The 25,016-nt window shown below is 37.4% G+C and overlaps 1 protein-coding gene across 2 annotated transcripts in view; it reads left to right on the forward strand.

Moving 5' to 3' along the window:
* SLC35F2 (solute carrier family 35 member F2) overlaps positions 1-25,016 on the forward strand; it is a 52,394-nt gene that overhangs the window by 17,173 nt on the left and 10,205 nt on the right. For both annotated transcript variants that reach the window (XM_016160588.2, XM_016160589.2), the window contains 2 exons: positions 19,473-19,648; positions 21,568-21,695. In XM_016160588.2, the coding sequence (XP_016016074.2) occupies positions 19,473-19,648; positions 21,568-21,695 (304 nt within the window). The remainder of the gene's footprint in view (positions 1-19,472; positions 19,649-21,567; positions 21,696-25,016) is intronic.

Here is a 25,016-nt window from a genome sequence, read left to right on the forward strand (position 1 = left end):
TGTTGCCCACATACATGTCTATTTACTGTAATTGTTAAGTGTTAACTATCTTGTACCCACCACCTTAAATGATGTATATCTCTGTTTTACTTTTTATCCCATCTGAGAGATTTCCCAGCTTTGCTTTCTCCCACCTCCTTAATCTACCACCAGAGGTTTTCATGTAATCTTTACCTTTTCCTCTTTTGATTCTAAACGTATAAAAAAAGTTGCCAAATTACCACTCTCAAGGGCATTTTCTAAATCTGTTGCAATTGTGTTTCTGGGCATGTCCTCAGTTATTGGCTCAAATAAACTTCAAATTTTTCTGTAGGTTCGGACTTTCTTTTGTTGACAAAATCAAGATGCTCAAAAGGCCCATCTATCCCAGTGGGTTATTATTTCTACATCTTTCTTCTGTAGGCTTCCTCTTTCTCTTTCAGGTTATTTTTGAAGAAATAGTTCATTTGTCATGTAGAGTTTTCTACATTCTGGGTTTTGCCCATTGTTTCTTTCAGGTGGCTTTACAGTATTTTCTTCTCAGAATAATGTTTTTAAATGCATAAAAGTAAAATACATCAGATTATAATGGAAACCAATTACATTTATTTAGGTATTAAGCTGTAAAAATGCATTGCTATATATATTAACATATGTGCTTTTTTCCCTTAAAAAACATGTTAAAAAGCAAGATCTCATTGTGAGTTTTAACATGATTTTGGAGCAGTGATGAATGTAAATGATATTTTGAAATTTCAGCAACAGTTGTATGATATAAAAATGTCAGAATTCTTTGGTGGCAAACTCATAGGTACTCCTAGTCCTACTATAGTTTGTTGCCTATGTTCTTAATTAAAGGAAATGCTAAACTTTAGTTAAATGTTACTGAAAATCAGTATGTATTTTTTTCCCCACCCAAGTTCATAGATCCCCCCTGAATATTTTCATGGACCTGGTTCATAGACCCCTGTTAAAAATCCTGTGGTCCTATTTTTTTTTGGCAAGAATATTTCATAGATATTGTGTAAAGCCCTCAAGAGGTATGTAATATTTGCTCGTCTCTCTCTTTGTTGTATTAGGAGCTATTGAAGTTTATTGCTTAGATTCATTATTTTACTAGGGTAAAGTGATATTGTATTTCCATCATTTCATTTTTATTTATTATCCACATATTTCTACAAAGACAGACTTCCAATCATCAACTCATTACCCCGAGGTATAATTTTATAGGAAGGGAAGGATAAATGTTTGCTTTTTTCTCCTTTATTTGTTTATTTTCAAAATAATGGTTTGGTTCCCTAGTCTCCTCCGAAGGTGACCAATGAGTTTAGGTTTAAAAACTTTAAGTATTGCGATTAACTCATGGATTTAAACACAAAGGAAGTATTTCATTACAGTTGTTTGTATTGATGCTCAGATGTCTTTTTGTCATGACTCCAGTAGACTTTGATAGCTTTCTAGCCACTTGGTGTGACCAGAGGTCCCAACCTTATTTTGTGCATTTTTTGCCCCACTTCTGGAAGCAGTCATTCTCTAAGGAGTCCTAGTTCTTTTTAGTATGAAATATTATTTAGCTGCATATTCTAGGCACTAGGAATTTTCATGATTGTTGATTGATCATTGTTTCAGGGCTTTTTGGTGGATAGAGATAGGAAATATATGCTTAAAAATATATAAAATGCCATATGAGTTAATTTTAACTTTCAATAAAGTTGAGAACTATAGATTTTTAACTTAGTCTTTAATCTCACACCTGTATCTTTTTTTTCTGTACCGAAAATTAATACATCAGTATAATGTCTTGTTTGGTTTTTTCCACAGTATATACACGCAGTCTCAATATCAATACCACTTCTACACAATTTAAGATATTTTACAGTTCTTACTGTTCCTATGGTATATTCTATTAGGAATGTACTGTCAAAGCAGTGTGTTTTAAAGTCACTTGAAATAATTCCTTTCTATTTTGTTTTGCCACCAACTTAAAACATACTTGTCTATTTAAATTTTGTTTTTTATTTTAGATGTGGTTTTTTTTAAATTAATTTTTGTTTTATAGTTATATAAAATATTTATGCAGCTTCTCAGCAAAATCTATAAAACAAGGTATATTCAGATATATATACCTTTTTCTTTGCTCTCTTTCCTGACATAGGTATCTTAAAAAATAGTTAAAAAAAATTTTTTTTATCTTTCCATTTAAAAATATTAACAAATTTAGGTAAACGTTAGCATCTCCTCTCATTTTTCTCCATATTTGCTTCCTTTTTCAGTATATCCTGGCAGTCACTTTTTAGCTGTGTATAGAAGTATTTGCTTTGCTTTTAATAGCTACACAGTACTTCTTTTGTGTTTAGTCAGCGAGTTCTCTATTGTTAAACATTTTTATTTTTTTCTTTAGTCTTTTACTATTATATATAGTGCAGCAATGAGTAGTAGCCTGTATGTTTGCCTTTTGTATTTTTGCCAAAGTATCTCTGGGATAGATTCCTAGAAGTAAAATTTAGAAATCGCGCCCCTCCCTCCCACCCCCCAGCCATGGTCAAAAGTACTGTTAAGCTTTTTGAAGTGTCAAAAGCACCTTCTGAACAGCCCATAGATTGCTGTCACTAGTTTTATGGATTCTTAGAGTTGAGAGGCCTCAGAAATGGAAGCCTGCTTTAGAACTTTGCTACTAAGTATGGTTCATGGACCAGCAGCACAGGCATCATCTGAGAGTTTGCTTGAAATGCAGAATCTCAGGCTTCTCTTCAAATCCATTAAATGAGAATGTGCAATATAACAAGGTCCTCGGGTGATTCATATCATATTAAAATTTGAGAAGCACTGATCTGGAGCTGTGCTCTTCAGTATTATAGCCATCAACCACATGTGGCTATTTAAATTAAAACAAATTACAGTGAAACACAGTGAAAATTTTGTTCCTTTTTCACACTATAAGCCACATTTCAAGTGCTCAATAGCTGCTTCTCAAACATTTCCATCACTGCAGTAACTTGGGTTGCACAATGCTGGGCCATGGCTTTGCCATCTAGTATGGTAGTTGTCTGTAGCCACAAATGACTGTTTAAATTGAAATTGCATAACATTTAAAATTCACTTTTTCATTCACATTAGCCTTTTTTCAAATGGTTACTTGCTACATATGGCTAGAGGCTACTGTATTGGATGGTACATGTATAGAACATTTTCATCATCGCAAAAAGTTCTATTGGACGGCTCTGGTAGAGGGGTTTCATAAAGGCTGGGCGAGCCAGATTAAGAAGAAGAAAGGAGTGAAAATTCGTTGAGTGTTTGAGGTGGTAGGGACTTTTATATACATCAATTAACCCTTACACAGGTGGTATTACACCCATTAAAAAAAAAACAAAACAGTTTTTGAGACAATGCTAACTTATTAAACTTCATAATACTACTAAGAGATAGAGTCACTCTATCTCTTTAACGTCTACTATACTTTCCACTGTGTTTAGAAGGAATACTCCTTTCCCATTAGACTACAGCTGGGGTGCTGTCTCTATCAGCCTTTTATAAAAGCAAACCAAACCCAACCCAAACAAAACGAAACTGCTGCAAACCACTGGAAGGGTCTCATTGTCTATATTTGTCTACCTTGAATTTTAACATTATAGCATCTCAGTATTTAATTGTAGCATTTGTTCATTAATTTAATAAGCATCTACTGAGCACCTGCTATGACTAAGACATAATCCAGTGGGGAAAAAGAAAACAAATTTCCTTTCTTTACTTGCTTTCCTTTTTAAGGTAATAATATGTACATGCTATTACATTTTCTGTTCTTTGAAATTTGTCTCTCTTGGCCACTTTGAATATCGAGTATGCCTTTATTATATAAGGATGTGTGTTCTTTGAAACCGCTAACTAGCTATTTATGTGTGTTAGAATTAGATCACACACTAATGGCTAAATTTTTGAACCATCGAAATGCAGATATTGGAAGAATATAATAGGTCAGCCAGGCTGATACGCACTATGTGAATAAAAACTACTTGTTTATTTTCTAGTTTACTTCCAATATAATTTAAAATACTTCAGTAATAGACACTAGATAATCTATGCGCTAAATATGAGGATTTGGTCTAAATGAATATTTCTTCTCAGATTTGTAATAGGATTTTTCTAGGAGTGTTGGTTATTATTCTGTACCAGGTATTTACAGGTGGCAGATGTAATGGATTTTTAAATCTCCCCAAAGAAGCTATGCTCCATAAAAGTCTTTTAGCCCTAATACTAAATCTTGCCTTTAGCTGACAATGTGCAATCTAGCAGCACAGAGTTATTGAGACATAACGTGAAGAAAACGTGTGATTTGCATTCAAACAATGTATTTTATCAGTCATTTGGAACTCCTTTTTTTCTTCAAACAAAAGGGAGAAAATAATTGAGTGGTTTGCCACCCTTATTGCATATTAGGCTCATCTAGGGAGATTTTAAAATAGACTGATGTTTGGACGCCACCTCCTGATAATGTGATTCAGCTGGTTCGTCTAGAGTCTTGGTGTCATTTTTTTTTTTTTAAGCCCTCAATGATTTTCTAATATATACCCAGGTAGAGGACTACTGGTCTTACTTGATACTGCAAGTGAAGAAGAGCTAAAGAAATGAATCAATCCCATGAGTGTGTCTTATGTATATTTTATGGAAAACTAGTATTTGAATTAGGTAAAAACCCATATTATAGCCTTTCCTTCATTTCTGAATCTTTCTGGAAATTGTTCACATTTCTGGTCTATGATCAAGGGTCTTGTCCTTCATGAACCCTCTCCAGGAAATTTGACTCTTCCTTCTCCTTGGCCACATACACAACTCTATTTTCAGACTTTCCCACTTCATTGTGGTTCTGTGTTGTGAGGTCTTTCTCCTCAACTAGGCAGAAAGCTCCTTGGCATGTTCAGCAGTGGCACATACCCTTTAAGCACTTAGACGTGCCAGGCACTGTGTAATCACAGAGGATGTAATGTCCTTGTCCTTCTGGAGCTCAGAGTCTCAGGCGAAGAAGAACTACAAGCAGTGTGGCAGGTGACAGGATAGAGTGATGTGGTATTTTTTCAGGGCACATGGCATGAGCTCCCTGATCTGGTGTAGGAGAAATTTGGTCTGGGACTGGGAAATAAATAGGTCTTTAAATTTTTATGCTCCTTTTGCTTGGCACCTAGTAGGCACCCAACAAACTTTAGCAAATACGTGACTGGAGAGCTTACTGACTTAATAAATGAATAACAGAAGGTATATAGGGTCATTAGAAAGCATGTGCATTAGTATCTGTTTGGGAATGGAAGGAGTGTTAAGATATGTACTTTAGATTTTCTGGAAGAAAGAAGGGGGGGAATTAAATGCCTTAAAAGCTTTTCTTTTTTCAATCCTTAAATTCATACAATATATCCAAATAGTAATGTAATCAGAAACGACCTTCTTCAGTTTGTCTTTTACTTGTTTCTTACCTGTCTTTTACCTGTTTCCCATAATGAAATGGGAAAGTATGAAATGACCTTCCTCAGTTTCTCATTTACCTGTTTTTCTACCTCTGCCCCAAATGACCCCTAACTCTTGTTTGTTCTGCTTTCTGGTGCCTGGCTCCCACAGCATGAAGCTGCCTTGGGAAACATCTTGAAGTTGGACCATATCCTGCCATTGAAGTTCACTTCAGTGGAGGTTCCGTTTGAAAAACCATGACAGGATATACCCCATGGTTAGATGCACGTTGCCACTGGCAGCTTCCTTTAGAGAGGAACGGGTCTTGTTATGATGTAACAAGTCCCCGAGTTCAGTTTATATCATGTAACTAGGACTTTGGGGGGGGGGGCGGGGATTCAAATGGTTACGTGTGAAACCATAAGTAACAAACATCGTTTTGAGGCCTTCAGTATCTCTCTCTGCAAGTCTGAGTGTTTTTCTCTTCTTTCTCCTTTTATTCACCCTCCACCCCCTTCAGCCTCTGCATCACTCTCCCTCTCTCTCTCATGCTCACTCTTGCACTCTTGATTTTCCATTATAGATGAGGTCATTATGATTTGGAGCCAAGAGAAGTGCATTCCTGTAACTTTAAATCTCCATACTCAATTTGTGACTCTCCTCTTTTTAAAAAGATGGTTATACTTTATAGTTGGAGGACATCTAGCTTAATTGGGCTGTTTAAGAATGCAAATGTGAATTTACTGGAGGAATTTTGTCAATTTTTGAATAGGGCTTCATGTTTCCCCACTTTTTATTCTGTTGCAAATTTATCATTGCTTTCAAGTCCATTGTGAGATGTGAAAAATGTTCTGACTTTGATTAGGTTATCAGCCACTTGATTAACTTTTTGGTGCTCTGTACTTTGGATAGGCGACTTCCCCCTGATATAAGGGAAGCACTGTTATCATAGGTAGGAGAGAATTAAGGCTGGACTCCTTTCCTATCGGCAAGCCGAGGTGCAAGGATCCTTTGAAGAGGGGTTTTCTAATATAAGCTCTGTTGTAAATCATAATGGAGAAGTGAAGGAGGGTTAAGAGTGGGATGTGGGGAAAGGAGGGTGAGGACAAAGAGCATTGCCTCTGCTCCTGTATGATCTGAGGCAAAACAATTCCCTGTCCTGGACCACAGTTTCTGTAGCATTAACACCAAAGTTCTGCAATTCTGAGACTTTCTTCCAGGAAAAAGAGGTTTCCCTATATTCTTTAAGCAAATTTGAACTTCCCTATCTAGTTTTTTAATAGCTAAGAGCATTGACTTCCTTTGCCTTTTACTGACTATATGACTGTGGGTGATTGATGGAGCCAGTCTGAGTCTCATCTGTAACAGGAGTGTAATACTGCTACTTCTCTCAAGGTTGTTGTGAGGGTTATGTTGCGAATATGTGCTGTGATGATACCAGTTAAACAATGAGATACAGGGAAATTGGAATCCCGCCCTTAACCAGGTACTCCTCATCACAGGTTTCCGAAGGGAAGCATGTGGCTGGGGTCAGTGACACTTGTCCCTCCAAAATAAATGCGCTTTTCCACTCTTTGCCTTTGTAGACTCCTTCTCTACAGGACTCAGTGGTGAATTTCTTTTGCCCAGGACAGGGCAGCCTAAAATCTAGAATCAGTGACTTCTTTAGGAAGAAGTAAGCACAAGAGAAAGTGGTAGCAAACTGGATTCAGTTTGCCTCAGCAGCCTGTGATACGCAGAGCATCCCTAGAAAGACTACTGCCCCCCGTGGGAACAAGTCCTTAACCTCTTGCTCACCTGGGTGAAAATTTTCTTCACTAGCTGAATAAAATATTTTTGCATCTGTCTAGTTTCTAATATCGTTCCTTCCCCTTGAAGGTTGGAGGCTCTCTGCTCCTTCCTTTTGAGAGTAACAGAGTAAACTACATGGAGTCATATAACCCTTTGAAAAGCCATTTAGCAAAACAAAGTTGAAGATGCTTATGTCCAGCTCCATTCTTAGATAAAAGCAAATGATTCTTTTAAACTTCATGGCACAAATAGAAAGCCGTAACATTTTAGGTGCTTTGAGTTCACTGCTTCCAGCAGACGCCTTAAGTAGTCCCCAACAGGCCATCCTGAGTGCTGAAAAGACTATATCTTAGGACATCAGCAACCCATTTGTACCAATTTGTTTAAGACCAGGAAGCTCTTAGGTAACATCAAGAGACATAAGTGAGAATGTTTGTTTATAAGAGCCAAAAAGAAAAAAAAAGCATATAACCTAAAAATCAGCAAGGGAATGGATAAAGTGACATAATTGCAGAGTGGAAAGGAATAAACTAGAACTAATGTATCAATATGGATGACTCTCACAACAATGTTGATCAAAACAGCCAGCTGCAAAAGTATACATATATTATGATGCTGTTTTTATAAAATTTAAAAACAAGCAAAACAGTGCTATTTATAGCTTAGGGATCCTCACATAAATATCAAAATATAGAGAAATGCGTGGAATGATAAATGCCAAGTTCTGAAAAGTAGTTATCTCAGGAGGGCTAAGAGATTGTAGAAAACACAAGGAGTTTGTGTTGATGTTGCCAGTATTTTATTTCTTAAGCTGCCTGGTAGATATATGAATACAAGTTGATTATACATTATACTTTATTATATAAGAAATTTTAAAAAATTCAAAACTAAAGCTGTGAGAGAGTAGTCCAAGATAAGGCTGGAGAGCTAGGCAAGAGTCAGATACTAAGTTGCCTTATAGGCCATTTTGAAGTTTGGCTTTTAACGCAGGGCAAACGGGAACTACTGAAAAGTTTTAGACATGCGAATGATCCCATTAGATGAACATTGGGAACACTGACTCTTGCTACAGTGTAGATACTGGGTTTGTGTAGGTGAGAGAGGAGCGGGCAGAGGATTAGGAGAAGCTAGCTGCAGGCCAAACTGTACAGCACTTCCTCGGCGAAAGGCCATGTGCTCTTCTTCCAGAGAGCTCCTTCTGTGTTCTCTCTGCCTCTCTGTCATTGCCCCTTCATCTCTCCCTAAATTGTCTTTCTCCTGCAGCCCCTTAAATACTGCTGTTTCCCAGAGTGTCTTTTTTAACCCTCTTTTCAATTATAGGTATATGTTTGAGTGATTTCATTTATATACCAACTTCGGCTACCACCTTTATGCTCATGACTCCCAAATTTGTTTCTTCAGCCCAACCCTTTTTCTCAGCTCCAGACTACCTACAGGACATTTCTTCTCTACTGTCTCACAATTAAACAAAATCCAGCATGCTGTCTCCTGTTGTCAGGAACTAGATTAACCACATTGCTATGTATCCAGTTGTCCGATCCAGAAAACTGGATATTATTCTAGATTCTTCTGTCTGTCAACTTTTCTCTTTAACTGGTTTCCATGTTAGAAATTAAGAGTAAGTTTTCGGTGCTATGTGCTATGACATATGTGTTATGACATATCTAGGGATCCAGAAATGCTCAATTCCTGCCTTGCTAACCTACTTTACTCCTATTCAGAAGATTCCAAAGATCTTACCACTAGCAAGACAAAATGCCAGCTTTAGAGCATTACATATAAGGCCCTTCTTGATCAGGCATCTGTTGACTTTTCCATCCTCATCTGCTGCTGTTTTTCTCTCCTCTACTCTGTGCTGCACCTACCCCAACCCAGTTGAAATCTCCGAATGTGCCATGTTGTTTTTAGGGTGTATGCTGTTTCTTCTGCCCAGAATGCCTTTCTTTAGTGCGCCTGTCTTGCTAACTCTTGAAGTTTTCTCTTTTGAAACTAGCCCATATTCAAACTGGTCTTGACTGTGCCCTAACTGCTAGTTTCCATGCCTAACATTGCACGCAGTAGTCTAAGCCTTCGCGACACAGAGAGAGCCTATTCAGGTTTGTGTCTCCATAGTCAGGCATATGGTAAGCAGATGCCCTACAAATATATTTAGGATTGTCTCCCCCAGTAAACTTCCCCTTTTTCTGTCCTTGTTTGAGGTTAGCATATTACTGAAGCAAATATTCCAGAGAAAAGAATACATTGTAAACTCTTAGAGTAGATATTTTGTTTCTTCTGTTGTTTTGGTATTTTCTGCTTTGTTTAGAACAAGTCTGGAAGGGAATATTTATACAGAGAACATCTTAAATAAAAGTTGCAGTGTTCTCAGTCCTGGTCCCTAAACCTTCCAGGAACTGTCTGCTTCATCATCTGTTCATTTCTTTTTTGTCTGTCTTCAACTTTTCATTTTTACTGCCTTCTGCTTCTCTCAAACATATTTAAGTTTCCATGATGCTTTAACAAGATAATAATAATTTAAAAATCTGTCCTCCACAGTACTACTTATGCTGTCTTTCTCCATTCCTATTTTCCGTTTCATCATTTAAAAAAGAGCAATTTGTATTTGGTGCATCCCCTTGCTCATCTTTTACTCACTTATCCACTGGAATGTGACTTTAGGCATTACCACTAACAAAAAGCTTTTCTTCAAAGAGCTGTAGTAACTTCCAGCTTGCCAGTACAACTGTGTCTTTTAGCTATAATGCCACCACTTTCTGCAGTTTTTATTTTATTTTTATTTTTCAATTAGACTTGACATTCAGTATTATTTTATATTAGTTTCAGGATAGTAGTTAGACATTTGTATAATTTACGAAGTGATCCCCTCAATTCGTCTAGCACTATACGTGGTTATTACAATATTATTGACTATATTCTCTATGCTCTACTTTATATCCTCATGACTGTTTTGTAACTACCAATTTGTACTTCTTACTCCCTTCACCATTTTCACCTGGCTCCTCAAAACCCATCCCATCTGGCAATCATCAGTTTGTTCTCTGTATCTGAGTCTGTTTCTTTTATTTTGTTTATTTATTTTGTTCTTTAGATTTCACATGTAAGTGAGATCATATGGTATTTTTCTTTCTCCATCTGACTTATTTCACTTAGCATAATACCCTCTAGATCCTTCCATGTTGTTGCAAATGGTAAGATTTCACTTTTTTTTTTTTTATGGCTGAGTAATAATATTCCATTGTATATATGTATCACCTCTTCTTTATCTAGTCGTCTGTGGATGGGCACTTAAATTGCTTCCATATTTAGGCTATCGTGAATGGTGCAACAATGAACATAGGAGTGTATATCTTTTCAAATTAGTGCTTTTCAAATTAGTGCTTTGGAAACCCAGAAGTGGAATTGCTGGATCATAAGGTAGTTCTATTTTTAAATTTTTGGGGAACATCATAGTGGCTGTACCAACTTGTAATCCCACCAACAATTCATGAAGGTTTCCTTTTCTACACATCCTTGCCAACATTTGTTGTTTTATGATTTATTGATGATGGCCATTCTGACAGGTGTGAGGTGATCTCTCACTGTGGCTTTAATTTGCATTTCTCTGATGATTAGTGACACTGAGCATCTTTTGTCTATTGGCCATTGGTATATCTTTTTTGGAGAAATGTTTGTTCAGGTCCTCTGCCCACTTTTCAACTGGATTTTTTTTTTTTTTTTTGGTGTAGTGTTGTATGAGTTCTTTATAAATTTTGGATCTAAATCTCTTATTAGATATATCATAGACGAGTATCTTATCCCATTCAGTAGGTTATCTTTTCATTTTGTTTATGGTTTCTTTTGCTGTTCAGAAACTTTTTTTTTTTTTTTTTTTTTTTTTTAAAGAAAATGCTTTTATTGTAGTCATCATAGGTATTTTTTCCCCCAGTTTTTGGAAAGTGCTTTAAGGAGGTGTCTCCATTTTTTTTCTCATCTTTATTGAAATACAATAGACAATTAGTTGCTTGTATTTACATTGTACAATTCAATGAGTTTTTTCAATTATAGTTGGCATACAATAATATACCAGTTTCAGTTGTATAGCATAGTGATCAGAGATCCTCATAACTTGCAAAGTGATCACCCCACTAAATCTAGTACCCCTCTCCCCCTTACATATTTATTACAACATTATTAACCCTCTTCCTCATGCTACAGTTTACATCCCCATGTCTATTCTGTGCAGAAACTTTCGAGTTTGATGTAGTCCCATTTGTTTTTTTTTTCTTTTTTCCCTTGCCTGAAGAGATATATCCAAAAAACTTTTTTTTGTTTATATGTATGTATGTATGTATGTATGTATGTATGTATGTATGTATGTCAAAGCAATGTCACAGAGTTTACTACCGATTTTTGCTTCTAGGAGTTTTATGGTTCCGGGGTTACATTTAAGTCTTTAATTCATTTTGAGTTTATTCTTGTATATGGTGTAAGAAAGTGGTTTAGTCTCTTTTTTATGCATGTATCTCTTCAGTTTTCCCAACACCATTTATTGAAGAGACTGTCCGTATCCCAATATATATTTTTGCCTCCTTTATCACAGATTAAATGACCATATAGTCATGGATTTATTTCTGGGCTCTCTATTCTGTTGCATTGACCTGTATGACTGTTTTTATGCCAATACCATGCTGTTTTGATTTCTATAGCCTTGTAGTATAGTTTAATATCAGGTAGCACGAGACCTCCTACTTTGTTTTTCTTTCTCAAGATTGCTGTGGCTTTTCAGGGTCTTTTATGATTCCGTGTAAATTTTAGGATTATTTGTTCTAGTTTTGTGAAAATGCCATTGGTATTTTGTTAGAAATCTGTAGATTGATTTGGGTAGTACAGACATTTTAACAATGTTAATTATTCCCATCCATGAGCATGGTATATGCTTCTATTTATTTGTATTTTCTTCATATTCTTTCTTCAATGTCTTAAAATTTTGTGAGTACAGATCTTTTACTTCCTTGTTTAAATTTATTTTTAGATATTTTATTTTTTGATGTAATGGTAAATGGGATTGTTTTCTTAATTTCTCTTTTTGGTGTCTAAAATGCAACCGACTTCTGAATATTAATTTTGTATCCTGCTACTTTACTGAATTTATTTATCAGTTCTAATAGGTTTTTGGTGGAATCTTTAGGGTTCTCTCTATATAGTATCGTCATCTGCAAATTCTGACAGTTTTACTTTATCCTTTCTAATTTGGATGGCTTTTATTTCTTTTTCTTGTCTGATTGCTGAGGCTAGGACTTCCAATACTGGATTAAATAAAAGTAGTGTAAGTAAACATCATTGTCTTGTACCTGATCTTAAGAAAAATGCTGTTAGCTTTTCTCTGTTGAATATGATGTTACCTGTGGAATTGTCATATGTTGCCTTTGTTATGTTGAGGTATGTTCCCTCTATTCCCACTTTGCTGAGAGTTTTTATCATAAATGGATGTTAGATTTTGTCAAAAGCCTTTTCTATATCTATTGATATGATCACATGTTCATTTTGTTTATGTGGCGGATCACATTGATTTGTGGATACTGAACCAAACTTGCATCCCAGGAATAAATCCAACTTGATAATGGAGTATGATCTTTTTAGTGTATTGCTGAATTTGGTTTGCTAATATTTTGTTGAGGATCTTGCATCTCTGTTCAGGGATTTGGCCTATAATTTTTTTTTTTTTTTTTGGTGATATCTCTATTTGATTTGGGAATCAGGGTAATGGTGGCTTTATAAAATGAGCTTGGGAGTCTTCCCTCTTTGAATTTTTTTGGAATAGTTTGAGAAGAAAAGGCATTAATTCTTTTTTGAATGTTTGGTAAAATTCACCTGTTAAGGCATTTGGTCCAGGACTTTTGTTTGTTGGGAGTTTTTTAATTACTGATTTGATTTTGTTAGTAGTAATTGGTTGGTTCAGATTTTCTGTTTCTTTTTGATTCAGTCTTGGAAGACTGTATATTTCTAGGAATTTATCCATTTATTCCAGATTGTCCAATCTATTGGCATATAATTGCTCATGGTACTTACAATTTTTTGTATTTCTATGGAGTCAGTTTTCACTTCTCTTTCATTTCTGATTTCATTTACCTTAGGTACTTTTTCTTTTTTTAAATGAGTCCGGGGAAAGGTTTATCAATTTTATTTATCTTTTCAAAGAACAACTCTTGTTTTCATTGATCTTTTGTATTTCTTTTAGACTCTGTTTCATTTAATTCCACTCGTATTTTTATTATTTTCTTCCTTCTGCTCATTTTTGGCTTTGTTTGCTGTTCTTTTTCTAGTTTCTTTAGGTGTAAAGCTGGATCGAGATTTTTCTTGTTTCTCGAAGTTGGCCTATATTGCTATGAATTTCCCTCGTAAGGCTGCTTTCACTATGTCCCATAGATTTTGGGTTGTTCTATTTTTGTTTTCATTTGTCTCAAGGTATCTTTTGATTTCTTTGTTGATCTCATTGTTGACCTATTCATTATTTAGTAGCATGTTATTTAGTTTCCATGTGTTTGTGTGTTTTTCGATTTTTTTTTTCTCATAATTGCTTTCTAGTTTTTATATCATTGTGGTCGAAGATGCTTGATATGATTTCAGTCTTATTAAATTTATTGAGATTTGTTTTGTGGCCTAATATGTGGTCTATCTTGGAAAATGTTCTATGTGTAGTTGAAAAGAATGTATATTTTGCTGCTTTGGGATGAAATGCTCTAAAAATGTCACTAAAATCTATTTAGTCTAGCATGTCATTTAAGGGTGCTGTTAGCTTGCTGATTTTCTGCCTGGAAGATTTGTCAGTTGGTATCAGCAGGGTGTTAAATTCCCCTATTCTGACTGTATTACTGTCCATCTTTCCCTTTTTATTGGTCAATATTTGCTTTATATGTTGCTTCTATGTTGGGTGCATTAATGTTTACTAGGGTTATATCCTCTTGTTGGATTGATCCCTTAATCATCATCTAACGTCCTTCTTTGTCTCTTATTATAGTCTTTGTTTTAAAGTCTACTTTATCTAATATAAGTATTGGTATCCCAGTATTTTTGTTTGTTTGTTTCTATTTGCATGAAATATCTTTTTCCATCCCTACACTTTCAGTCTGTGTGTATGTCTTTCAATCTGAAGTGGGTCTCTTGTAGATAGCATATATATGTCTTATTTTCTTATCCATTTAGCTACCCTTTGCCTTTTGATTGTAGTATTTAATGCATCTACATTTAAAGGGATTATTGATAGGTACATAGTTATTGCCATTCTATTATTCATATTCATGTTTTTATCCCCTTCTTTTTCTTAAAGAAGTCCTTTTAACATTTCTTATAGTACTGGCTTGTTGGTGAAGAGTTCCTTTAGTTTTTTCCTGTCTGAGAAGCTCTTTATCTCATTATCATTTTTAATTGATAGCATTGCGGGATAGAGTAGTCTTGGTTGTAGGTCCTTGATTTTATCACATTGAATATTTTGTGCCAGTCTCTTCTGGCCTAGAAAGTTTCTCTTGAGAAATCAGCTGACAGTAATATGAGAGCTCTTTTGTAAGTAACTAGCTACCTTTCCCATGCTGCTTTCAGGATTCTCTCTTTGTCTTTAACCTTTGGCATTTAAATTATGTTGTGTCTTTGTGTGGGCCTGGACTCTGCGCTTCCTGTACTTGTAAGTTTATTTTCTTCACCAGGTTAGGGAAGTTTTACATCATTAATTCTTCAAATAGGTTCCCAGTCTTTTGTTCTCTCTCTTCTAATTCTGGTACCCCAGTGATACAAATGTTGTTTTACTTGACATTGTCCCAGACGTCTGTCCCTTAAACTTTTCTCATTTAAAATTTTTTTTTTCCTTTTGCTGCTCATATTGAGTGTTTTCTGCTACCTTGTCTTTTGAGGCGCCAATTTGAACCCTACTTCATCTAATTTGCTGTTGATTCCTTCTAGTGTATTCTTCATTTCAGTTATTGTAGTCTTCATTTCTGAGTTGTTCTTTTTTTTATGGTTTCTATGTCCTTATTTATGCTTACTATCTTTTTGTTAAAGTTCTCACTGAGTTCATCTATTCTTTTCCTAAGTTCATCGAGCATCCTCATAACCAGTATTTTGAACTCTATATCAGGTTGATTGCTTGCCTCCATTTAATTTAGTCCCTTTTTCTGGAGTTTTCTTGAGTTCTTTCATTGGGACACGTTTCTTTGTTTTCTCGTTTTTGCTGCCTTTCTGTTCATTTCTATGTATTAGATAGATCTGCTATGCCTCCCAGTCTTGGTTGGTGGCTTTATGTAGTAGATGCCCTGTGTGGCCCAGTGGTGCATTCTCCCTGGTCTCCTGTGCCGGGTGCTCTAGGAATATCCCTTATGTGGGTTGTTTGTGCTCTTATGTTACAGTTAAGCCTTGATTGTTGTTGGCACATCAGTAGGTAGGATTGATTGGCTGACTGGCTGTGAAGATTGGCCATGCCCATAGCATATGAGCTACTGTGTGTGGACTGACCCCATGGAATGGAATTTGCCCCAGCAGGCTCATGTGTCTGTTGAGACCACGCTTTGGGTGTGCTGCTTGTGGGGCTAATTAGGTGATGCTCTATTGTGGTCTAAAGCAGGCCTTGGGATGTGTTGGTTCTGGGGCTCCTTAGGAGGGGTTCCCATATAGGCCAAGATCAGCCTCTGCCTGTGACCAGCCCAGGGCTACCAAGTAGGAGCTACAAAGCTATTCGTGATTGGTCACTGCTTGTGCTGGACCTGGAGCTGCATGAGAGAGGCCATGCTGCGAACCGAGGTCAGCTGCTACCAATACTGGGTCTGGGGTAGCTCAGCAAAATGTCCAGGGTACTCGGAAGCCTGAGACTGCTTGCTGGCAGCCTGTGATGCACAGCTAATGAAAGAGCCTCTGGCAGTACTTGAGTTAGGTGAGGCTGGGTCCCATGGAGTCACCAGGGTGAGGTGAGTGGTATTTACCAGGGTAATGCTTTTTCACCAGTTCTAAGCCTAGCGACTCACAAAAGTCTCAGGTCACACTGAGGCCAGCCACCACCTGCCTTGGGCCTGTAGACCCCCGAGATTTGTTCAAGAAAGATTGCAGTTTGGGTTGGGGCTAGTTGCCCACCAGTGAAAATGTCTCTGGTGGTGCTCGAGGCTGGCTGTTTACTGCTGAGTCTCCTGCTGCGTGTAGGGCAGAGCTGGCTGTCCAGCCACCAAAAGTGCCTCTGGCGGTTGGGTGGGGTCTTAGGGCGTCACCAGGGTGGAGCGAGCCAGGTTCACCATGCAGATTCAGAATCGGCAATGTGCGGGGAGGGCTCAACACAGGAAAAATGGAGCCTGCCTGTGTGCTACAGGAGAGGAGGGCTCATCGCAGTGATAATGGCGGTTGTCCAACTCTCTTCCTGAAGATACACAACTCGGTCTTTTCATGTGTGTCTCTCGCACCTCCTGAGTTGTCATCCCTCTGCCGGAGCCCATGGTGAGTGCCTGTGAGCGAGCGAGCCTGTGCATGGGCCTTTTAAGGGACGTCTGGGTTTCCAGGTTCCTTTTGTTTCACCCAAATGGTCGGAATCCCCACTGATTTTAACAGCCAGGTTTTTGAGGACTCCTCTTCCTGGCACTAGAACCTGGGCTGGGGAGCTCGATGAGGGGTTGGGGCCCCTTACTTCTCAGGTTGGACCTCTGTAGCCAAGATTTCTCTCCTGATTCTCGACTGCCACATGCAGGTGTGGGACCAGCCTGTTTTATGTCTGCGCCCTTCCTACCAGTCTAACGTGGCTTCTTCTTTATATAATTAGTTATAGGAATTTTGTTCTGCTAGCCTTCAGATGGTTCTCCAGGTTGACTGCACTATAACTTAGTTGTAATTTTAACGTGGTCATGGGAGAAGGCAAGAACAGCGTTTACTTACTCCATCTTACCTGCAACCTTCCTCTCTGCAGTTTTTGTCACTATAGATAGTATTGACTTCTTTCTTAAAATATTTTTCCACTCTTAGCTTCTGTGTCATGACAGTCTCATAATTTGTCTTTCTCTGACTATGGCACTCATGCTTATATTTGAACATATATAGTAATTTCTTTATTCATTTACATTCATTCAAATCTTTATTGAGTGACAACAAAATACAGGTACTGAATATGTAGTGGAGAGCAAAACAGATATGGTCTAACTTTCTGAAACCCAGAATTTCAACCTTGTATTTGTTATCTATTGCTGTGTAACAAATTACTACAAACTTTATGGCTTAAAACAACATTCATTTATTATCTCACAGTTTTTATGGATAAAGCATCTGGGCATGGCCGAGCTCTGCCCTTTGCTTGAGGGTTTCTCACAAGCTGTAATCAGGGTCTCGGCCAGGGCTGGGGTCTCATTTGAAGCCCTGACTGGGGAGGGATCTGCTTCCAAACTCATGATGGTTTGGCAGGTTTCATTTCCTGTGGACTGTTGGACTGAGGGTCTCAATTCCTTGCTGATTGTTGGCCAGAGGCCACCCTCGGTTCCTTGCTATGTGGGCCTCTTTATGTGGCAGCTTGTTTCATCAGAGCCAGAAAAGAAGAGAATCAATAGAGATATTTGGCTAGCAAGATGGAAGTTATAACCTCATGTAATATATTCATGGAAATGACATCTTATAATTTTTACTGTGTTCTTATGGTTAGAAGCAAGTCACAGATCCTACCCACACTCAAGAGGAGGAGATTACATGGTGCAAACATACCAGGAAGCGGAGGTTCATTTATCGGCCATCTTAAGAGTCTACCTATCACAAACCTCTTGTTGTTCCTCCCTTTGATGTTCCAGCCACCTCAATTTCTATGGCTCTAAGATTGAACTCACTATTCTCCTCTTGCCTAAACCTACATCTTGTCCTGTTTTCCTTGTTCTAGACTGCAGCCTCATATCCATCCATTCACCTAGTCTAGAAACCCAGAGGTCATTTTCAGTACCTGCTCCTGAAATGTATTGGGTTACTAGGCTCTGTGGAGTCCTTCATATCATTCTTTACTTTCCATTCATGCTGACATGGCTTTATGTTCAGATGTCACTCTGGTCTGGGTCATTATATTAGCCTCTAACTGGCTTCTCTGCCTAGATTCCCTTCTCATCATTCCTTTTCATAACTGTTGGAGTTACTTTCATAAATCCCTCTGTTTAGAAACCTTCATGGCTCCCAGTGATCTCTGGCATAAAGGCCTAACTTCTCAGTGTATCATTCAAAACTTTACAATCTGGCCTCAACCTAACTATTGCAAGCTTCTTGCCCACCACTCTCTCTGCTATTGCCCTTATGCCCCAGGCGCACTGGGCTACTTGGTGTTTCCCGAGCCCACCCTTCCATTTGGTTCTAGTTATTTCTTCCTTAATTACCTTTTCCCCACTTCTTCTTTAAGAAATCCTTTATATGCTTCCAAACCTGCCCGATTACTTTTTTCATGAAACTTTTCCCAATTTCCCCCTGCCCGCTAATGCCCTCACTCAGAATAAATCAGTAGCACCTGTGTGCTCTCTCAGTGCTTGGCTTGCATCACTCTTACATGACTGCTGTTTTGTAGTTTGCTGTCTGCTCTTTTCCAGCTAGTGGTTAAGGTGCCTCTCTTCTTTAAAATGCCAAAGGGCAGTGTCTTGGTCTTATACTTCTGTGGATTCAAAGTGCAAGCTTTTAGAGCAGTGAGTCACAATCCTGGCCGCACAGTGGAATCACCTGGGGAGATTTCAGCATCGCCCACGCCTAGGGCCCACCCCCAGAGATGATGGCGTCATTGGTTTCAGGAGCAGCCTGATGCGGGCATTTTGAAAAGCTCTGATTCTAACATGCAGGTAACACTGAAAGCCACTTTTAGTTGAATAAAGAGAGACTCTGGGAGAATGAAAGGAAGCGAACGTGTTAAACATTTAATGAATAGGAAGACTTTAAAACTAGAGTTAAAAATCACACACACATATAACGTATGTACACACACTTACTTCAAATAGTATATGACATAGCTAAGTTATCAAAACGATCTCAGATGGTCAATAAATGGGGGAATATATATTTTTGTGGTAATGAGGGGAAATTGGAAACGTAAATGTAATCTCTCAAAATCCAGCACTTTAATTTTTGTGTGTATGAAGTAAGCAATAAAACAAAATAAAGAACCACCTGAAAGAATTAGCAATTCCCTTCTTGTTGAGCACTAAAGTGTGTGTGTGTGTGTGTGTGTGTGTGTTGTGTGCGCTTTGCGGGTTGTGTATTTGTGTTAAAGGATGGTTGTTATACGTCACGTTATTCTGATTTCCTTCTTTACTTTCTAGGAATATTTTGAAAACAATTGCCCTGGGTCAGATGTTGTCCCTGTGTATATGTGGAACAGCCATCACCAGCCAGTATTTGACAGAAAAATACAAAGTGAACACTCCTATGCTTCAGAGCTTTATCAACTATTGCTTGCTGTTTCTAATTTATACAGTGATGCTGGCATTTCAATCAGGTATGTCAAATGTAGGAATCAACCTTTTCAACAAATTATCGTCATTAAAATTTTTGACTTCTAGACATTTGAAAAATAAAACATGAAGCAAAACTAAGAATAAGAAACTTGCTGTTTTTATAAAAGTTATTAGAAAATTATGACACCTTAATTCTGCAAAAGTAGTGATTAGAAATTTATGTATAATCTCTAAAATTGTTGATTAAAATAAGTAACACCAAACTGTAACAGTAGAAGTTACAAAGTAGAAGTCAAAAAAGTGTAAATGCCATTACAAATTAGCTTTTATTTTATTTTTGCCCTGTGGTTGATAAAATTAAGTGATAATATTAAAAACAGAGTCTAGAACCTCACTCTCTGAAATACCTATTTTTAACTAAGTGCAGAATGCTAAACTGGAGCATCAGTTGCATGTAGATCAAGTCTACGTTGTGAGAGAAACAAAGACAAGGAATTGCCAAGGAATTAACATCACTAGCTAGTTAAGTTGTTTTAGAATCATTATAGAATCATTTCTTACTAGCTACACAAAAAGGAAAAACGAGGTTCTGACACATTTTTGTGCCAGGCATTATTTGTTTAGATTTGTTAACTCATTGAAACCTCCCAACAACTCAAGTGAGTATTATTACCACCCCCACTTTACAGGCGAACAAACCGAGGCATGTAACACTAAGATAACTTGCTCTAAGTCATCTACGTAGTAACTAGTGGAGCCAGGATTTCAATCTAGGCAGCCGGCCCCAGAGCCCATGCTCTCATCACCACTCTGCATTAGGGGCTCCTATTCATGACGACAACCCTGCAAGATAATGAGAGTATAGTATTATAAAACAAGATAAATGAGATTGAATTTAGGAATGTGAAGACAACGAGTAACCCAAATCGATTGGGAGGGTGCAGTACTTCCATTTTCCTCATCTTTACAGTGTATAATAAAATCACCAATGTGGTGTTTGCTAATCCTCTTTTAATATGAACCTTAAAGCATCACTAGTATTCCCATGTGTAAGTATAAACTTACTTTTGAAAGAAAACAGAAGCCAGTTGTGGGAGAGAGGAAACCATGTGAAGGGGAATAAACCAAATTTGGCAAAAGCTTTGACTGATACGTGGTTAATAGCCCTGGACTTTGTTTTCTCTGTAAGCACTGGCCTTTAGGAAGTCAGTATGATGCGTAAGTACATCCCTAAGGGATGGCTGTTAGGTGCCTTCCATGCCATCTCGTGTTGAAAAAGACTATGTTTTCAAGATGGTACTGCTAATTGGGTTTTAATGATAATTATCTGGTTATGATTCACACTACCTTTATTTCCTTGGAGGTTATCATACAATAAAGCCAACTCCATATCTCTTGTGGTGCTAGATTCTCCAAAGAAATGAATCACAGTTAACTTGAATAAATAGAATTTGGGGAATAAAAGGTGTTTCTTCAGTGGCACCACTAAGTCTTTTTCCCAAACTTATCACCATCTTAATTTTCTCTTGAGATCACATCTCTTCCAAAAGAATGGCCACATCCCAGAGTATCCTTTGAAGAAGCCCATGAATGGAGGTTAAATAACCAATTCATAAGAAAACATTCATTTCCTAGGATAATCTGCAGCTTTTCAGGAATGGCAACATCCAAATTCATTGCTGGATATTTATTATATTTCTATTACAATGGGAAAGGAAATTTAACCATGTTTTTCCTACTTACTTTCTCTCTGGTGCTTTCATTGAACACTCAGTCTGTGATAACACCTTAGCTTGAGTCTCATACTAGAAAAATCTGACTGCTGAACGGTTGTAGGAATTTGGCTTATGAGTAATGGAAATTAAGACAGACCACATGCAAAATATACAATAAACCCTAAATTAACATGCCTGGCATCATATTTAAGTAACATGTACTAACCCACATGTCTTTCAACCAGGCAGTGATAACCTTTTATACATCTTGAAAAGAAAATGGTGGAAGTACATCCTGCTAGGCCTAGCCGATGTGGAAGCCAATTACCTGATTGTCAGAGCGTACCAGTATACTACTCTAACCAGTGTCCAGGTAAGAGGAAGTCCTCTGGCCAATATGGATTTTACAGCTTTAAAGAGAAGCTGAACTCACACCTGAACTAACATATGTTAAGCTAATTTCATTGAAAACCTGTTCATTTGAAGAGAACCCAAACACAGGTGGATGCAGCCTGTTTTCGAGAGGAGCATCTGTGCTAATGAGTGAGGTTTCCAGGAATTAGTGAAAATATATCCAAGTTAATCAGTTCCCAAACTGCAAATGCTATAGCAGATTAGAACAGTTTCTACCAAAATAAGCACAAATATTTAGTTGGCAATTGATGCTGTGATGTTGACAAGAGTTCTGTTTATGCATAGCTTAAACATGACATATAAAGTGGATGTACCTTTGTGCTACAGAAAAGTTGGAGGTTTGCAAGTGAAGTAGATATGCAAGACAAAGGACCGGTTGGAAGGAACCTACTAAACATCTTGGGTACAAATGGTAGTCAAAGGCAAAACTTACATCCTTATTCCTTTATTAAGTTTTTTTTTTTTGCTGGATTGAAGGTAAACTGTTCTGTTATAGCAATACTTTTCATCTTGATGGAGTTGAGGAAGATGGATTCAATCGTCTTAATGTTAGCTAACTGTGGGACTTATCATAACACTGACTCACCATGTCTAACAATAAAATGTTTTATAAATGGAGGTGAAAGTGAGATAGATTTCATTGCCAGGTTTAGACTTCACAGTTTATTGAATTTATAACTTTGATGCAGTACTTTTTTTACTATATAAAACAGAGATGTTCTTATTTGATCTCCAAATTTTAGGAATGTGGAAAAATTTAAGTGAGATTAGACTTATTTCATTTGAAAAAGATAGAATTGATGAAAATTCAGTAGTTTTCAGCGCTATTATTACCAGAATGCATTTTATTAAATATGTTCTTTTCTGTAACATTGTTTTAAGCATAGATTGCAGCAAACCTCTCGGTTTTTGACTGGCATGGGTTTAAAAGCACAGATAAGGAATATTTGTTAATAGATATTCTAGGAGGTACATGAAAAACCCCAGAATTTCATAATAATTAGAACCAGGAGTTACCTAGAGGATGAAGTTCATCACAAATGGGATTAAGTATACATTTAACAAAGGGTAATGAGGGTATAAGTATGTAGGAAATACCATTTTTATAGTCACATCTACTCGTATAATTTCACACACAATTTAATTACTTGATTACAATTTCCAGAAACTTTGATCTCTGACTAATGATGATTAGAAGTTCTGAATTGGTGCAAGGCATAAACATAAAGGCTTTGTTAAACAGAACACTTACCGTTGAGTTTTTGTGACTGAGGTTAATGCTTTATACTATCAAAAATAATTTCTTTCATCCCAGCCTCTCAGAAGAAGTTATATACTTACAGTTTTAGTGAGAAGAGTATTTTTAAAAAGCCATCTAATAACTAAATCTCCCTTCAGCAGTGGAGAGTTCCTGTCAGTGGAATTCTTTTAGCTTATTTATTCTCTAGGAAGTCTCTGGTCTGGGTAACCTGAAAAGGTGGAAGTTGAAATTTGATGGTCTTTGAACCTCCTTCTTCAGGATTCCTTCGAAGATTCTGTATTTACAACTAGTAATGTAGTTTACACAAAGTTGATGACGTGGCCATGGGCATCCCCCGGCCTAGGTTTCTACTCACGTCTCCTCCCACTTTACTGCCACATGTTTGCCGCCCACAGTTGAGTTCTTCTCTCTTATGTTACTCTATCCTTTCTAGAATGCAGCCCTTTTTGAAGCACCCCTCCTCCATTCTCTAACACCTAATTCAATTTTACTTTCTCTTCCATACTCCATTGTATCTCTAATAAAGTCTAACTCAGTTTTATACCTATGTCTCCCTCACACCCCAGGGTCTTGCTTAGTACCTTGCATACTGTGACTATTCAAAGATTAAGTTAAATAGAGAGACTCTTAGAAATGAAAGCATCAAAGAGAAGACATCTGTCACCAAGAATACATTTTAAAAAGAGATTCAGTGTAAATAAATGACAATGTGATAGATGTCAGATGAGTCTTAGAATTTTAGAGTTGGAAGCGACTTGTGAAATCATTTGGTCTGATATCTTCATTTCATATTTTGACTCAGATAATGACTGGCTGGAGATCACACAGCTGGTTGGAGGCCTGAAGACTCCGGTACTCTTACCATGACATAGGAAACTCCCTTATATGGCCACTCATTATCCACCGAAAGTTGTTTAAAAAGAGAGGAAATTTAAGTTTCATTTTATGACACAATTTGATGATGGGGTGTCTCCCATGAGAGTTTTTAGAGTGACGTATTCCACTTTTTTATGTTTAAGGAATGTAGTTCAGATTTTGTTAAGTCATTACAGCAGGATCCCTTCTGGGACAAGCTATTATCATTTGCATTGTTTAATGCTTTTTTATTCAGGCAGGCTCAATAAAGCATTTAGGAGATGAGAGTTCTGCAGCTGGAATAAGTAACAAGGCAAGGTGCCCATTCCTGCACATGGTGCTTGGCTCCAGTAATGACATTGCAGTGAAAGGCAATCAGTAAACAACTGTGGACAGGATCAAACAGGCTGCTGGAGATTTAGGGGCTGGCCTTGTCCAAGGTTAAACCGAGACAGAGAGAATCAGGGACAAGGTTAAAAGAAAAACAAAGTGAGCAATAAAACAGCAGACTTGGGAAGATTATTAGTATAAAGCATATATTTTATCTTTGACTACTTCATGAAATTTGTGAAGAATTGAGCGAATGAAATCTCTTTCCTTTATTATACAAATGATTTTGGATTTGCTATAATCTTGGCACCTTTAATCTCCCTGCCTTCCAGACTGGCGATATCAAGAGTGTAGCAAGTATTTTCTAGACCCAGGATCAACAGGCGATGGAGGAGCGTATGGTACAGATGAGCAAGAGTATTTGCTGTGAGCAAGTGTCTGTCTTACATGGTGGAGCTGGATGACACTTTGTCAAGGAGATGGTGCCTGCTTGCTTTGTCATAATAACCAGTACTTTTTGTAGCTCTTAGCCCAGTTGCAGTTGATATCTAGTTGTGTGATTATTCATTCATCGTGTAGCCTTCTGCATGCTCCTGAGGGCAGGGCTTGTGTCTCTCTTGTTCTCTTCTATATTCCAGCTCCTCACAGTGTCTCCCACATGCAAAGTGCTTAAATATTTGTTGACTGAGTGAATGGGTACACGCAGGAAGGAAAGTCTGCCCATTGGACCTAAAGATAGATGCAGGTGGGAGTGTAGAGGTACATTGCACAGGCCCTTGGGCAGAATTCCTGGGTTCAGTAGCCCTCCATTTCACTTTTAACTATGTGACTTTG

The sequence above is a fragment of the Rousettus aegyptiacus genome, unplaced genomic scaffold, assembly GCF_014176215.1.
Source record: "Rousettus aegyptiacus isolate mRouAeg1 unplaced genomic scaffold, mRouAeg1.p scaffold_m13_p_5, whole genome shotgun sequence".
Classification (NCBI taxonomy): Eukaryota; Metazoa; Chordata; class Mammalia; order Chiroptera; family Pteropodidae; genus Rousettus; species Rousettus aegyptiacus.